Below are 16,736 nucleotides of genomic sequence, written 5' to 3' on the forward strand. Positions count from 1 at the left end.
TAGAAAATACCGCTTCTGCACCTGCACAAGCACCAATAAAGGAGGTTTTGTTTGAAGTATGCATTATGAGGAGATTTATTTGGCATTTCCAAACATTATATTACATTTGCTTCGTACAAAATTTCATACAAGTCGGTTTTTGCTTAATCCTGCTAATAGCAACACAATGATGTCAAAACTACGGCCCGCGGGCCGGTTTGGGCCCGTGAACACGTTTTATCTGGCCCGCGTGATGAGTTTGCCAAGTATTAAAATGAGCTGCATTTTTTTTTTATGAAAGAAACTGCTGTTCTAAATGTGTCCACTGGATGTCACAATAGCAATTATGTTAGAACTAGCAAAAGGTACAAAGTAAAGCGTGGCTGCGGCTCCTCTCCCTCGACCCAAATGAAACTTAAAACCTGCCGTTTTATGTCTTCTGCTTCGAACACATCGTTATTTGGCATCCTTACTCCCCCATAATGTCTCTGTCAAAAACGAGAAAACTTAACCCTTTTAATTTGTTTTTACCTCCGTTTCTTATGGTTTGTTGAGTTAGCATTGTATTGATACATGGACATGACAAAGGAGGTATTAATAATAATTAATAAAATAAAATAAGATAAATAAATTAAAAACATTTTCTTGAATAAAAAATAAAGTAAAACAATATAAAAACAGTTACATAGAAACTAGTAATTAATGAAAATTAGTCAAATTAACTGTTAAAGTTTAGTACTATTAGTGGACCAGCAGCACGCACAATCATGTGTGTTTACGGACTGTATCCCTTGCAGACTGTATTGATATATATTGATATATAATGTAGGAACCAGAATATTAATGACAGAAAGAAACAACCCTTTTGTGTGAATGAGTGTAAATGGGGGAGGGAGGTTTTTTGGGTTGGTGCACTAATTGTAAGTGTATCTTGTGTTTTTTATGTTGATTTAATAAAAAAATAATACAAATTAAGAAAAATAACTGATACCGATAATAAAAAAAACGATACCGATAAATTCCGATATTACATTTACATATCACTTTGACCTGGACTCTCACAATATTATGTCAGACCCACTCGACATCCATTGCTTTCGGTCTACCCTAGAGGGGGTTGGGGGGTTTCTCCAAGGTTTCTCATAGTCATTTACATCGACGTCCCACTGGGTTGAGTTTTTCCTTGCCCTTATGTGGGCTCTGTACTAGGGATGTCCCGATCCAGGTTTTTGCACTTCCGATCCGGTACCGATATTGTTTTTGCTCTTCCGATCCGATACCGATACTGACCGATACCGATACTGACCGATACTGGCCTATCCGAGCATGTATTAAAGTTTAAAGTTATTTAGCCTACTGACTTGTTGTCAGAATCATGTTGAAAAGGGTTTTAGTACTCTTGATAACAACTAGCCAGCTGAATTAGGTGAGTTTGAATAATACACAATGGTTGGTAACAAGAAATGTACCTGTTTATTCAAGGATAAACACAAAATAGACATAATTATACATGACAAACAGAAATGGCATCATTGAAACTAGGGCTGGGCATATGGCCTTTTTTTAATATTGCGATATTTTAAGGCCATATTGCGATACACGATATATATCTCGATATGCCTTAGCCTTGAATGAACACTTGATGCATATAATCACAGCAGTATGATGATTCTATGTGTTTTGATTGATTGATTGAGACTTTTATTAGTAGGTTGCACAGTGAAGTACATATTCCGTACAATTGACCACTAAATGGTAACACCCCAATAAGTTTTTCAACTTGTTTAAGTCGGGGTCCACTTAAATTGATTCATGATACAGATATATACTATCAGATATATACTATCATAATAATACAGTCATCACACAAGATAATCACATTGAATTATTTACATTATTTATAATCCAGGGTGTGGAGGGGGGCGCCGGATGTAAGTGTCAAAAAGACAGCCAAAAGAGTTTGATATGAGAATAAATCTAAAGTTAAAATATAGGGTAGAAATGCACCCATTTGCAGGAAATGTAGTCTTGATTTTCAAAATTTTCTTTCAAGGCTTGCATGTCTTCATTAAAACATTCTTCTTCATACTGCATTCATATATGCTACTTTTAAACTTTCATGCAGAGAAGGAAATCACAACTAAGTCAATCACTATTTTTTTCATACGATGTTGATGTGGAAATGTTTGCCTCGGCATTTTGATGGTGTGGACGTGTGGCATCAAATGGAGATAAGCGTCTCGACAGACGTTACAATATTTGAACAATGATGACGAAAACTGTTTTCTCTGTCGTGTCCGTGTGTCGAAAATTGTTATGCGCTTATTTTTTTATTTGATTTTGTGCGTGGCATAGATTTGCTGTGCGCAGAGGACACTTGGCAGTGCACAATTGCAGGCGCGCACCTTAGAGGGAAGGTTGGTCACACGGCTGCGCTAGCATCACAGCTAACGTTAGCCATGCTGCTACCTCTCTGCTGGGAGAGGACGTATACGTATGTGACGTATGACGTGACAGTATATGACGTGACAGTATGTGACGTGTGTAAGAAGGTGCGCTTGCTGTCTGTGAGAGGGAGACACAGGAAAGAGTGAGAAGAGCCTGTCGTGTAATGCCAGCAGCTAAAAGCAACTGCGTGAGAATCCACAGACCTGTGGATGTGTTGAAGGTGTGCTGGAAAATGCGGAACGGAAATAAGGGAGCAGCAGAAAAGTGGAATGTATTATTTAGATCGGTGCGTTGGAAAACACGGACCGAAGTTTTTTTTTAAAACTGGATCTGGATTGGCATTTTCCCATGCCTTGCCGATACGCATTTTTTGGCAAATATCGGCGGCCGATCCGATCCAAATATCGGATCGGGACATCCCTACTCTGTACCGAGAATGTCGTTGTGGCTTGTGCAGCCCTTTGAGACACTTGTGATTTAGAGCTATATAAATAAACATTGATTGATTGATTGATTGACATTTTAAAGCATTTATCGGCCGATAATATCGGACATCTCTAATTTTTACCTCTGTTTCTTACGGTTTGTTGAGTTAGCACTGCATTGATACTTGGACATGACAAAAGAGGTATTTGATACCTAGAAGAGTTTACATGTTGTGTTTTTTGTTCACTCCCAGAAAGACTGTGACTTAAAGTTTAATCATGGCTTTGTAGATACACTGAGACCAAGTCTAAGATCATTGGGTTTTTGAAACGGCATCAATTTCCTCAGAGTTTTCAACAAATTTGAAGTGTTTTGATTATTTGTGATTTGTACTTTTTCAGACAGTAAAACAAAGAGAACAACCTGGAGTTGTCTTTATTTTTAAGTTATCATGCCATGATTTTACCATTCCAGCCCACTTGGGAATAGATTTTCCTGCAAGCGGCCCCTGAGCTAAAATGACTTTGACACCCCTGTAGTAACAAATGGTGCCTAAAACAATACTAACTTAAAAAAGTGGTGCTCTCGTGCGAATGACGGGGACATGTGTCTTCAATCTTGGCTGGGCAACAGCGGTCGATGGACTAACTGGAAAGCGTTGACGCGCCTGAAATTGAAATGGCTCATCAATGGAACGCCATGACCTTTCCTCTTACGTAAGCCATGAGCCACACACGCGAGCCCACCCCGTGGTAATTGCCGTCCGTCTTTAACTCAACGTCCGTCCTTCATATAACCAACAGCCTATTGCAGTCAGTGAGGAATATTGCTGTTGATGTTTGGAGGTTTTCTTTTTTTTTTCAGTTTTTAGTGGGCCGATTTGTCAGTGTCAAGTCGATATGCGCTCCCCCGGACCATGTCAACACACGTCTGCGACCTTCCGGCAAAATCATTAAGCACCACCAGCCTTCGCCACATGTCCTCTATCACAGTGGTCCCCAACCTTTTTGTAACTGCGGACCGGTCAACGCTTGAAAATGTGTCCCACGGACCGGGGGGTGGGGGGATGAGGGTTATTTTTTTATTTTTTATTTTTTTTGTCATAAAAAAATACAATCATGTGTGCTTACGGACTGTATCCCTGCAGACTGTATTGATCTATATCAGTGGTTCTTAACCTTGTTGGTGGTACAGAACCCCACCTGCTTCATATGCGCATTCAACGAACCCTTCTTTAATGAAAAAAAAAAAAAAAAAAAAAAAAAAAAAAAAAAAAAAAATATATATATATATATATATATATATATATATATATATATATTTTTTTTTTTCAAATTCAAGACAAAGTTATATGTTTTTTTTCCAGTGCACAAAATGAACCATGCATGAACATCACCTTGTTCAAAGAACAAAACCAACACAGTGCATGATCTCACAATAAATCAGTGTGACTTCTGCTGTTTTCGTATCCATAATACGCCGATAGGGAGAAGTTTTTATTTACACGATGAGTCGTGTCTTGACCTCCACCGAACCCCTGAGCCCGACTCACCGAACCCCTAGGGTTCGATCGAACCCAGGTTAAGAACCACTGTACTATATTGATATGTAATGTAGAATGTACTGATCTACAAACCCCGTTTCCATATGAGTTGGGAAATTGTGTTAGATGTAAATATAAATGGAATACAATGATTTGCAAATAATTTTCAACCCATATTCAGTTGAATATGCTACAAAGACAACATATTTGATGTTCAAACTGATAAACATTTTTTTTTTTTTGCAAATAACCATTAACTTTAGAATTTGATGCCAGCAACACGTGACAAAGAAGTTGGGAAAGGTGGCAATAAATACTGATAAAGTTGAGGAATGCTCATCAAATACTTATTTGGAACATCCCACAGGTGAACAGGCAAATTGGGAACAGGTGGGTGCCATGATTGGGTATAAAAGTAGATTCTATGAAATGCTCAGTCATTCACAAACAAGGATGGGGTGAGGGTCACCACTTTGTCAACAGTTGCGTGAGAAAATTGTTGAACAGTTTAAGAAAAACCTTTCTCAACCAGCTATTGCAAGGAATTTAGGGATTTCACCATCTACGGTCCGTAATATCATCAAAGGGTTCAGAGAATCTGGAGAAATCACTGCACATAAGCAGCTAAGCCCGTGACCTTCGATCCCTCAGGCTGTACTGCATCAACAAGCGACATCAGTGTGTAAAGGATATCACCACATGGGCTCAGGAACACTTCAGAAACCCACTGTCAGTAACTACAATTGGTCGCTACTGTTATGATTCGCTGCCCGGATCATATTTCTGTTTGGGTTTTCGGGTCACATGTGTTTTCTGTTAGTCTTGGACTCATTTTGTTCCTGTCTGTGCACCTTTGAGTTGGTTACCATAGTTACATATTAATTCCACCTGCCGCATGTGTTTCTGACGCGCACCTGTTGTAATCACTGACATTATTTAAGACTGCCTTTTCCAGTCAGTCAGCCTGGTTTCTTTATTTGCGTCACGCGACTGCTACGTAAGTTTTTGCTTGTCTCCTAGCCCCTGCTAAGTGTCACAGTCTTTGATAAGTTGTAGCCTTAGCTTCCGGTGCGCTCGGCACCTTTTTCAGTCGGTTTGTTTTCTGTTTTGTACCTGTTTTGTGTTGTTTTATTATTAAATCAAGTGTTACCTGCAAGTCCTGTCCGGATTCGTCCTTTGCATCTTGGGAGAACAAAACCCCGTATCATCATGCGCCCCGAACGTGACAGCTACATCTGTAAGTGCAAGTTAAAACTCTCCTATGCAAGGCGAAAACCGTTTATCAACAACACCCGGAAACGCCGTCGGCTTCGCTGGGCCTGAGCTCATCTAAGTTGGACTGATACAAAGTGGAAAAGTGTTCTGTGGTCTGACGAGTCCACATTTCAACATGCCCTTTCCCAACTACTTTGGCACGTGTTGCAGCCATGAAATTCTAGGTTAATTATTATTTGCAAAACAAAAATTAAGTTTATGAGTTTGAACATCAAATATCTTGTCTTTGTAGTGCATTCAATTGAATATGGGTTGAAAAGGATTTGCAAATGGGTTGTACTTGTATAGCGCTTTTCTACCTTCAAGGTACTCAAAGCGCTTTGACACTACTTCCACATTTACCCATTCACACACACATTCACACACTGATGGAGGGAGCTGCCATGCAAGGCGCTAACCAGCACCCATCAGGAGCAAGGGTGAAGTGTCTTGCTCAGGACACAACGGACATGACGAGGTTGGTACTAGGTGGGGATTGAACCAGGGACCCTCGGGTCGCGCACGGCCATTCTTCCACTGCGCCACGCATTGTATTCCGTTTATATTTACATCTAACACAATTTCCGAACTCATATGGAAACGGGGTTTGTATATTGATGTATAATGTAGGAACCAGAAATATAAAAAAAATAAAAACATTTATTTATTTATTTATTTTTTTTAAATTTCTTGTGCGGCCCGGTACCAATCGATCCACGGACCGGTACCGGGCCGCGGCCCCGGTGGTTGGGGACCACTGCTCTATCACACTCAAACGCACACCATTCTGTCATTTGTGTTGTTTTTTTAACAACTCTTCTATCTTTAGCATAAGTTTTTGTTGTTGGAAACAAGTCTTCATACGACAGCTGAATCATCGTCATCACACATTACTCCATGCCGTCATTCGGATGAGGATGCCCGTGACTCAGGGTTTATTTTAATGGTGGGTGTGAGCTTTTTGTCTCGGTTAGAATCATTTTTTTTCTATGTTGAAGGGATCCATAACCTGTATGATGAAAAGGCAAATACAACACCAGCAATAAACACACATGAATGTATCAATATTATAAAAAAGATACATAGAAAACCAAAAAATCAGTAATCGAATTATTATTTGTATTTACTATACATACATGTAATATTTGCTTTAAAAGGCAGCCATTTAACTGACCAACTAATTCATATTGTACAGTAGCTTATATTATTTTGAATTTTGAGCATTTTGATATTAGTGTTAAAGGCAGCCATATTTGACAACAAGCATGATTAAACGTGCTAGCATGCTCTTACTGTATTCCCTCTCTCAATTTAATCTAGATTTGTATTTGTATATTGTTTTATATTTTTGTATCTCAACCACTTTGTAATTGTAACTGTAATCCAAACAAAGAAGTGAAGCTCTAGCCCTCTGAATGCAAGAGCTCCAACAGGCATTTGCTGCAGTGATGACGGATCGCGGTCATCGTGGACAAAAGGGGTAATGTGCTACTTTTTTTCCCGCTCGTGGCTCAGCAGTAACTGAACGCAGTTAAATTTCCCCACGCTACGAAATTCACAGAGAGTCAGACAGGCCGCATGCACGTTAAAATTAGCACCTTTAAAGGAAATTATAGTTAACTTGTTACTGACAGCCCTAATATAAACACTTCGATATTTGCTTTAAAGGCAAACATATTCCACAAAAAAACATGAGTTACCCTGCTAGCATGCTAACTATGTTTAGTTATCTCCCCTTTTGTGCATTTGATATACAGTCGTGCTCAAAAGTTTACATACAATTGTAAAGAACATAATGTCATGGCTGTCTTGGGTTTCCAATAATTTCTACAAGTCTTATTGTTTTGTGATAGAGTGATTGGAGCACATACATGTTGGGCACAAAAAACATTAATGAAGTTTGGCTCTTTTATGAATTTATTATGGGTCTACTGAAAATGTGACCAAATCTGCTGGGTCAAAAGTATACATACAGCAATGTTAATATTTGGTTACATGTCCCTTGGCAAGTTTCACTGCAATAAGGCGCTTTTGGTAGCCATCCACAAGCTTCTGGCAAGCTTCTGGTTGAACTTTTGGCCACTCCTCTTGACAAAATTGGTGCAGTTCAGCTAAATGTGTTGGTTTTTTGACATGGACTTGTTTCTTCAGCATTGTCCATATGTTTAAGTCAGTACTTTGAGAAGGCCATTCTAAAACCTTAATTCTAGCCTGATTTAGCCATTCCTTCACCACTTTTGACGTGTGTTTGGGGTCATTGTCCTGTTGGAACACCCAACTGCGCCCAAGACTCAACCTCCGGGCTGATGATTTTACGTTGTCCTGAAGAATTTGGAGGTAATTCTTCTTTTTCATTGTCCCATTTACTCTCTGTAAAGCACCAGTTCCATTGGCAGCAAAACAGGCCCAGAACATAATACTACCACCACCAGGCTTAAAGGTAGGCTTGGTGTTCCTCGGATTAAAGGCCTCACCTTTTCTCCTCCAAACATATTGCTGGGTATTGTGGCCAAACAGCTCAATGTTTGTTTCATCTGACCACAGAACTTTCCTCCAGAAAGTCTTATCTTTGTCCATGTGATGTCAGATGAAACAAAAATTGAGCTGTTTGGCCACAATACCCAGCAATATGTTTGGAGGAGAAAAGGTGAGGCCTTTAATCCTAGGAACACCAATCCTACCGTCAAGCATGGTGGTGGTAGTATTATGCTCTGGGCCTGTTTTGCTGTTATATTAACATTGCTGTATGTACTGTATACCTTTGACCCAGTGGATTTGGTCACATTTTCAGTAGATCCATAATAAATTCATAAAAGAACCAAACTTCATGAATGTTTTTTGTGACCAACAAGTATGTGCTCCAATCACTCTATCACACAAAAATAAGAGTTGTAGAAATGATTGGAAAATCAAGACAGCCATGACATTATGTTCTTTACAATTGTATGTAAACTTTTGACCACGACTGTATATACTTATGAATTTATTGTTTTGTTTCCTGGTATATTTGTATCAACTACAAAATAATAGCATATACTGCGCATGAGCACTTGAATATTTGCTTTTAAGGTGGCCTTTTTTAACAAGAAACTAATAGAGCTTCTCTCGTCATAATAAAGGTGAAGGTGAATACTTACTATCTTAAAACTTACCTATCTTAAAACTAATTTGTATACACTAGCCTTTAAATCAGGGGTGCTCACACTTTTTCTGCAGGCGAGCTACTTTTCAATTGATCAAGTCGTGGGGATCTACCTCATTTATATATATAATTTATATTTACTTATTTATGAAATATATGTTTTTGTTAACAAGTTAAAGGTGTTTAATGATAATACAAGCATGTTTAACACATATAGTTAATATTGTTAATAAATTAAAGGTGTTTAGTGATAATACAAGAATGTTTAACACATAGTTAATATTGTTAACAAGTTAAAGGTGTTTAAAGATAATACAAGCATGTTTAACACATATAGTTAATATTGTTAACAAGTTAAAGGTGTTTAAAGATAATACAAGCATGTTTAACACTTATAGTTAATATTGGTAATAAGTTAAAGGTGTTTAAAGATAAAACAAGCATGTTCAACACATATAGTTAATATTGTTAATAAGTTAAAAGTGTTTAGAGATAATACAAGCATGTTTAACACATATAGATTCCTTTCTTTCATGAAGACAAGAATATAAGTTGGTGTATTACCTGATTCTGATGACTTGCATTGATTGGAATCAGACAGTGGTGCTAATAAGGTCCGCATTTTCGAATGGAGGAGAAAAAAAGTCCTCCTTTCTGTCCAATACCACATGAAAATGGTTGGTTTTTGGCATTTTATTTATCCAGCTTCCGTACTCCTTTGGATACACTTTACAAGAAATACATTGTCGGCAAACTCCGTAGCTTGCTAGCTTGTGCACGCCAGCTTTCTCAGACTCTTATTTTGGTAGCGCAGGCAGGAGGAAGTAGCGCTTTTATTGTGCAACTGTGCAGTCGGTCTTTGGAGTTGACGACAGGTACGGCGCCAGAGTCTGTTGAAATAAAGTGTTTCTCGCCTTCCAGTCAGTAATTTTAATGAGCTGGCAGCAGCCAGCGTCATCTCAGAAGACCCTCGGGTGCCGTGAATGTCAATCAAGTGACGAAAGTGACGTCATAGTGAAGATTTATGATCGCTCATTTTTAGGACTATTTTTTTAATGGCTGGCTGGTGATCGACCGACACACCCTCCGAGATCGACCGGTAGCTCGCGATCGACGTAATGAGCACCCCTGCTTTAAATAGACCCCCCTTTTAGACCAGTTGATCTGCCGTCTCTTTTTTTGCTCTGCCCCCGTCTCCTGCAAGGAGAGGTTATTAGGTGACCACAGATGAAGCGCTAGCTGTTCAAAGTCGGGACCCGGAGTGGACCACTCATCTAAGCATCAGTTGGGGACGTCTCTGCGGTGCTGACTTGTCTCAACTCAATATGATCCCCTGCTGGCCCCACTATGGACTGGACTCTCACACTATTAACTAGATCCACTCGACGTCCATTGCACCGGTCGCCCAGGGGCGTGGGGGTCCCCACATCTGCGGTCCCCTCCATGGTTTCTAATTGTATCCCATTGGGTTGAGTTTTTTTCTTGCCCTGATGTGGGATCTGAGCATAGGATGTCGTTGTGGCTTGTGCAGCCCTTTGAGACACTTGTGATTAAGGGCTGTATAAATAAACTTTGATTGATTGATTGATTGATACTAGCATTAACTTGCTCTCACTTAAATGTAAAAACGACAGCGACTATAGTTTAATATGTCAGCGTTTTACTGCTTTTTAATGTTCAGGAGTCTATACCTGTGCACATTTAGGGAAATAGATGCTAGCTAATCATTTTGAATGTGGAAAATTGACATATTATCTGCCAAAAATCAACATTTTTTATCAAAGAAAACAAAGAAAAGGGCTTCTCGTGCGGGCACACATTAGAGTTGCGCAGTTTGCATGGCAACAAAGACGTGTCATTGCCTTGTTTTATGTTAAGAATAGCTTGTGGCTGCTCATTGTCCCCTTCAGCTCTGCCTCTTATGAAGCCATCGGTAGGATGAGTCACTCCACTTTGCGCAATTTGGCGACATAGGCTACATCTTAGGCATGTGTGTGTGTGTGAAAGTAGTGGAAGCTCGGAAGGAGTGATGAGGCATCAATGATGAATTTCTCGGCAATAAAACCCGCGAAAAGAACGAACGTCGAACAAGCAAGCCTCTCTTTTTATTATACAATAAAACATGATTAAATATAGCACAGGAACACTATACACTAGGGCTGTGAATCTTTGGGTGTCCCATGATTCAATTCAATATCGATTCTTGGGGTCACGATTCAATTCAAAATCGATTTTTTTTTTCAATTCAACACGATTCTCGATTCAAAAACGATTTTTTTCCCGATTCAAAAGGATTCTCTATTCATTCAATACATAGGATTTCAGCAGGATCTACCCCAGTCTGCTGACATGCAAGCAGAGTAGTAGATTTTTGTAAAAATCTTTTATAATTGTAAAGGACAATGTTTTCTCAACTGATTGCAATAATGTAAATTTGTTTTAACTATTAAATGAACCAAAAATATGACTTATTTTATTTTTGGGAAAATATTGGACACAGTGTGTTGTCAAGCTTATGAGATGTGATGCAAGTGTAAGCCACTATTGTTAATGTTTTTAATTTTTTATAAATGTCTAATGATAATGTCAATGAGGGATTTTTAATCACTGCTATGTTGAAATTGTAACTAATATTGATACTGTTGTTGATAATATTCATTTTTGTTTCACTACTTTTGGTTTGTTCTGTGTCGTGTTTGTGTCTCCTCTCAATTGCTCTGTTTATTGCAGTTCTGAGTGTTGCTGGGTCGGGTTTGGTTTTGGAATAGGATTGCATTGTTATGGTATTGCTGTGTATTGTTTTGTTGGATTAATTAATTCAAAAAAAATAATAATAAAATAAATAAATAAATAAATAAATAAATAAATAAATAAATAAATAAATAAATAAATAAATACATAAAATCGATTTTTTTTAAATGAGAATCGATTCTGAATCGCACAACATGAGAATCACGATTCGAATTCGAATCGATTTTTTCCCACACCCCTACTATACACACACCCCCACACACACTCATATATGAGAAAATAAAATAATACATACAACTAAAGAATGTACCAAATCAAACAGAAACCACAAGCAAAAATAAGAAAAAAACCCCACTGAAGATGTCGAGGCCACATGGCCGTTGATGAAGATGGAGCAACAAAAGGATGCCACCAAAGAATCAAGTGAAAACGTTTGGGGCTTACCTTCCTCAGTCATTGAGTGATAATATTTTAGTTTCCCATAAGTCCCCAGCTCTACAGCGTCACAGCAAAAGACAAGGGTAAGGGCAACGGACACACAGAGAAAAGGAAAAAAGTGAACATGACAGCACACAACTAAACACTTAAAAGAGTCTGCAAAGTCATCGGCGGCATGAGCGCAAAGCAGAAACAAAAGCGGGTTCGAACAGAAACAGCTAAACGGGGGTATAAGAAGGGGCGTCTCAACATGCAACCAAAACAATAAAATAACTTAAAAAAAAAAAAAAGATGAGTCCTCCTCTCCTCTGCACACAAGCTTAATGAGTCTGCATTTGTCTTCAGCGTAGGATCCAGGCGACATCAGCACATCTGCATGACGACTCAGCCAAATCACCAACGCCACCACCCTAAGTTCACAATCAGCACTCACAGCTTAACAACATGCCGGTTTGTTTTGAAGGCAACCCAATCATGCTAGGTAAAGAACTAGTCCAGGGATCTATCTTGTGGTACGCCAAATAACCACTTGGTTAAATAAAACCTCTACCGTGTTTTAATGAGTACTTAGGCCTACTATGCTACTGTATTTTTAATGTTGGTCATTAAGGTGGTACTTGGAGAGCCGAGTGTTTTCTGAGGGGGTACTTGGTGAAAAGAATGTGAGAACCACTCGACTCGTCCAACAGATGCATGCAAAAGATTGCGATACAAGAACGCGATTTTTCCGTGTTATTCGTATCGGCTTTGTTCTTGTTCGTTCTGGCTTTTGTTCTCAAAATACAGTACAGGTCATCGTTGAGTGACATAAGTTCAAAAATAGGTGACACGGGTAAGTGACGAACTTACCTGGGTATTCAAACCAGCAGCAAAGTCATCTAACATACACTATATTGCCAAAGGTATTTGGCCACCTGCCTTTACTCACATGTGACCTTGAAGTGCCATCCCATGGAATTGTCCAAAATGTTTTGGTATCCTGGAGCATTCAAAATTCCTTTAACTGGAACTAAGGGGCCAAGCCCAACTCCTGAAAAACAACCCCACACCATAATTCCTCCTCCACCAAATTTCACACTCGTCACAATGCAGTCCAAAATGTAGCGTTCTCCTGGCAACCTCCAAACCCAGACAGGTCCATCAGATTGCCAGATGGAAAAGTGTGATTCTTCATTCCAGAGAAGGCGTTACCACTGCTCTAGAGTCCAGGGGCGACGTGCTTTACACCACTGCATTCCATGCTTTGCATTGGACTTGGTGATGTATGGCTTTGATGCAGCTGCTCGGCCATGGAAACCCATTCCATGAAGCTATCTACGTACTGTATGTGGGCTAACTGGAAGGTCATATGAAATTTGGAGCTCTGTAGCAACTGACTGTGCAGAAAGTCTTTGCACTATGCACTTCAGCATCCGCAGACCCCTCTCTGTCAGTTTACATGGCCTACCACTTGGTGGCTGAGTTGCTGTTGTTCCCAAACTCTTCACTTTTCCTATAATAAAGTTGACTTAGGAATATTTAGGAGCGAGGAAATTTCAAGACTGGATTTGTTGCACAGGTGGCATCCTATGACAGTTCCACGCTGGAAATCACTGAGAGCGGCCCATTCTTTCACAAATGTTTGTAGACACAGTCTCCATGCCTAAGTGCTTGATTTTATACACCGGGCCAAGTGATTAGGACACCTGATTCTCATCATTTGGATAGGTGGCCAAATACTTTTGGCAAATAGTGTACGATTATCCACCAATTAGCGCTAACAGTTTAATAATACTTAATAATACTTAATTTTGTTCAGCATATTCTACATGTTTTGACCTAAATTAGGTGTTGATGATGAATTTATCTTAATTCTCACTCCTCAGGTAAAAAAAAATGCTGGGAGAAAACGAGCGTTTTGCCGTGTCGTCCTCGCCATGTCTTCAGCTCTAAATTGAATTTCAAAGTGGACCAACTTCTCGGCTTATGGACACCACCTTCTACCATACAGGTGTGAGGCATGATTTGTAATCTAACCGCAACTCAGAGGCGGTGCGACAGTTTACTGGCTTAATAGGTCTATAGGTGCAGTACAAGTAGCTACGTTACCTCCGTGTTACTAAAAGTAGTTCCTCGGCGTGAGCACTGACTAAATCAATGTCGCTAATATTTGGCTATTGTGCAAAACAGGTCACAACGTGTACCGTATTTTCCGGACCATAGGGCACACCGTATTATAAGGCGCATTAAAGGAGTCATATTATTATTATTTTTTTCTAAATTGGAAACACTTCCTTGTGGTCTACATAACATGTAATGGTAGTTCTTTGGTCAAAATGTTGCATAGATTATGTTTTACAGATCATCTTCAAGCCGCTTTCTGACAGTCGCTTCAGGATGCGGCGTTTTGTGGGCGGTCTTATTTACGTGGCTCACCTTCGGCAGCGTCTTCTCCCCGTCATTTTTGTTGTAGCGGTGTAGCGTGCAAGGACGGGAGTGGAAGAAGTGTCAAAAGATGGCGCTAACTGTTTTAATGACATTCAGACTCAATAACGGAGCAGCATCTCCTCAACCCGTGTGTCCCGTGAAAAACCGTCTGACCGGAACTCTCTAATAACTAAAGTTCCGCGGGTGAATTATGTAAGCCCACTGCACTGGTAGTACTTCCATAGCGAGATATAAGTTACAACTTTACGCTACGTTATATTAGAAATGGCAACAGCGGAGGATGAATAACAATCGACTACGGCGTCACAGACTACAGTGTCGAACGTGCACAAATTTTCAGGACTTATCCAGATTTCAAATACACATCAGCAGGTACCAGAAGGTAAGAAAAGTTGGTTTTGCATGATATTGTGAAACAAAACGCAAGGTAATGTCTGCTAATGGGTGCTATTCTGCGGTCCTTATACCATACTTGCCAACCTTGAGACCTCCGATTTCGGAAGGTGGGGGTTTTTGGGGTGTGGGCGGGGGCGTGGTTAAGAGGGGAGGAGTATATTTACAGCTAGAATTCACCAAGTCAAGTATTTCATATATATATATATATATATACATATATATATATATATATATATATATATATATATATATATATATATATATATATATATATATATATATATATATATATATATATATATATATATATAAATCTACACCCTGAAAATATGCAAACCAAACTGTATTTAGATAATTGATACTTCAAACTTGCATAAATAAATATTAAGGAATATAACATAACTTGGCTTCTGAGAGCTTCAAAATGTAATGAATAAAATGCTAAAGTTGTTGATAAACAAGCAATTATTTTAATAATTAAATATGGTCATTTTAAATGAATTATTATGATCATTTAAAATGAATTATTTCAAATATGTTTCTTTTAATGTATAATTCTATGGCTGGATGTAATAAGGAGTCAGAAAAAATACAAATAAAAATACAATTAATTTTGATGTTTTTAGCAAAATATAGTGACATTTTTTTTTTTTTTTTTAAATTAATAAATATATTTATTTTTAGGTAAGATAAACATAATTATACAATTTATCTCTAGTCTGGATGATTTAGTTCTTGTCACCCTGTTGTCCTCCCGTCTCTTCCCCAAGGATGGCTCCATGAGCTGGGCAAACGCCTGGAGATGCCCTACGTCAACAACACGGTCGGAGGCCCGTCGGTGCGCAGCTCGTACATCGCTGCCCTCTACTTCACCCTCAGCAGCCTGACCAGCGTCGGCTTAGGCAACGTGTGCGCCAACACGGACGCCGAGAACATCTTCTCCATCTGCACCATGCTCATCCGTGGTATGCCGGACGCCTCGTATGGAATAACGTGATTGGGCAGGCACGCTGTTTATACCGTGGGAAAGCGGACGTGAAAAAAGGCTGTCCTCACTCAGGTCCGCATGGAGCTGGAGGGGGCGTGGCCTACAGCTCTGGCTGAAAATCGGGAGATTTTCGGGAGAATATTTGTCCCGGGAGGTTTTCGGGAGAGGCACTGAATTTCGGGAGTCTCCCGGAAAATTCGGGAGGGTTGGCAAGTATGCCTTATACACACACCATAGTAATACTTGTATCTCTGACTACCGTAGCTGTAATGGGCCGACAATCCATCAAGCGGTGTGGCTTCAAAGTCGTACTAAAACATTTTGACAGAGTTTTGAGTACCATGTCTAATTTCCTTTATTTTCAATGGAACATTTAAAGTTTTGGTGTTGTTTACTGGTGTCATATTACAGTCTACATGTATCTCTTATGCGTGACTAAGCTAAAGTTAAAGTACCAATGATTGTCACACACACTAGGTGTGGTGAAAGTTGTCCTCTGCATTTGACCCATCCAATTGTTCCCCCACTGGGAGGTGAGGGGAGCAGTGGGCAGCAGCGGTGCCGCGCCCGAGAATAATTTTTGGTGATTTAACCCCCAATTCTAACCCTTGCCCTGATGTGGGATCTGAGTCGAGGATGTCATTGTGGCTTGTACAGCCCTTTGAGACACTCGTGATTAAGGGCTGTATAAATAAACTTTGATTGATTGATCAATATATACAGTACTGTTGAGAGTACTCGGCAGACCTATTGTTTTTTAAATATTTGGGCAATTAAAAAAACTTTTAAAAACAATGCACTAATATTATTTTGCAATGTTTGTATACTGAGTGTGTTCAATCATTTTCTTTTTAAATAGCGATACATCTTTTTATTGCAGGTGGCTGAAACATAGTTAAATGAATAACATGACTAGTATGTCCACCGTCACAAGCCTGAGCGAC

General features: G+C 39.3%; 1 protein-coding gene across 9 annotated transcripts in view; it reads right to left on the reverse strand.

Moving 5' to 3' along the window:
- Positions 1 to 16,736, reverse strand: part of LOC133606716 (sodium/potassium/calcium exchanger 2-like) — a 118,932-nt gene that overhangs the window by 26,608 nt on the left and 75,588 nt on the right. For 5 of the 9 annotated variants that reach the window (XM_061960974.1, XM_061960973.1, XM_072913177.1 and 2 more), the window contains one exon: positions 11,988 to 12,038. The exons of the other annotated variants lie outside the window; for them this stretch is intronic. In XM_061960974.1, coding sequence (XP_061816958.1) covers positions 11,988 to 12,038 — 51 coding nt within the window. The remainder of the gene's footprint in view (positions 1 to 11,987; positions 12,039 to 16,736) is intronic. 9 annotated transcript variants of the gene reach the window in all.

The sequence above is a fragment of the Nerophis lumbriciformis genome, linkage group LG05, assembly GCF_033978685.3.
Source record: "Nerophis lumbriciformis linkage group LG05, RoL_Nlum_v2.1, whole genome shotgun sequence".
Taxonomy (NCBI): Eukaryota; Metazoa; Chordata; class Actinopteri; order Syngnathiformes; family Syngnathidae; genus Nerophis; species Nerophis lumbriciformis.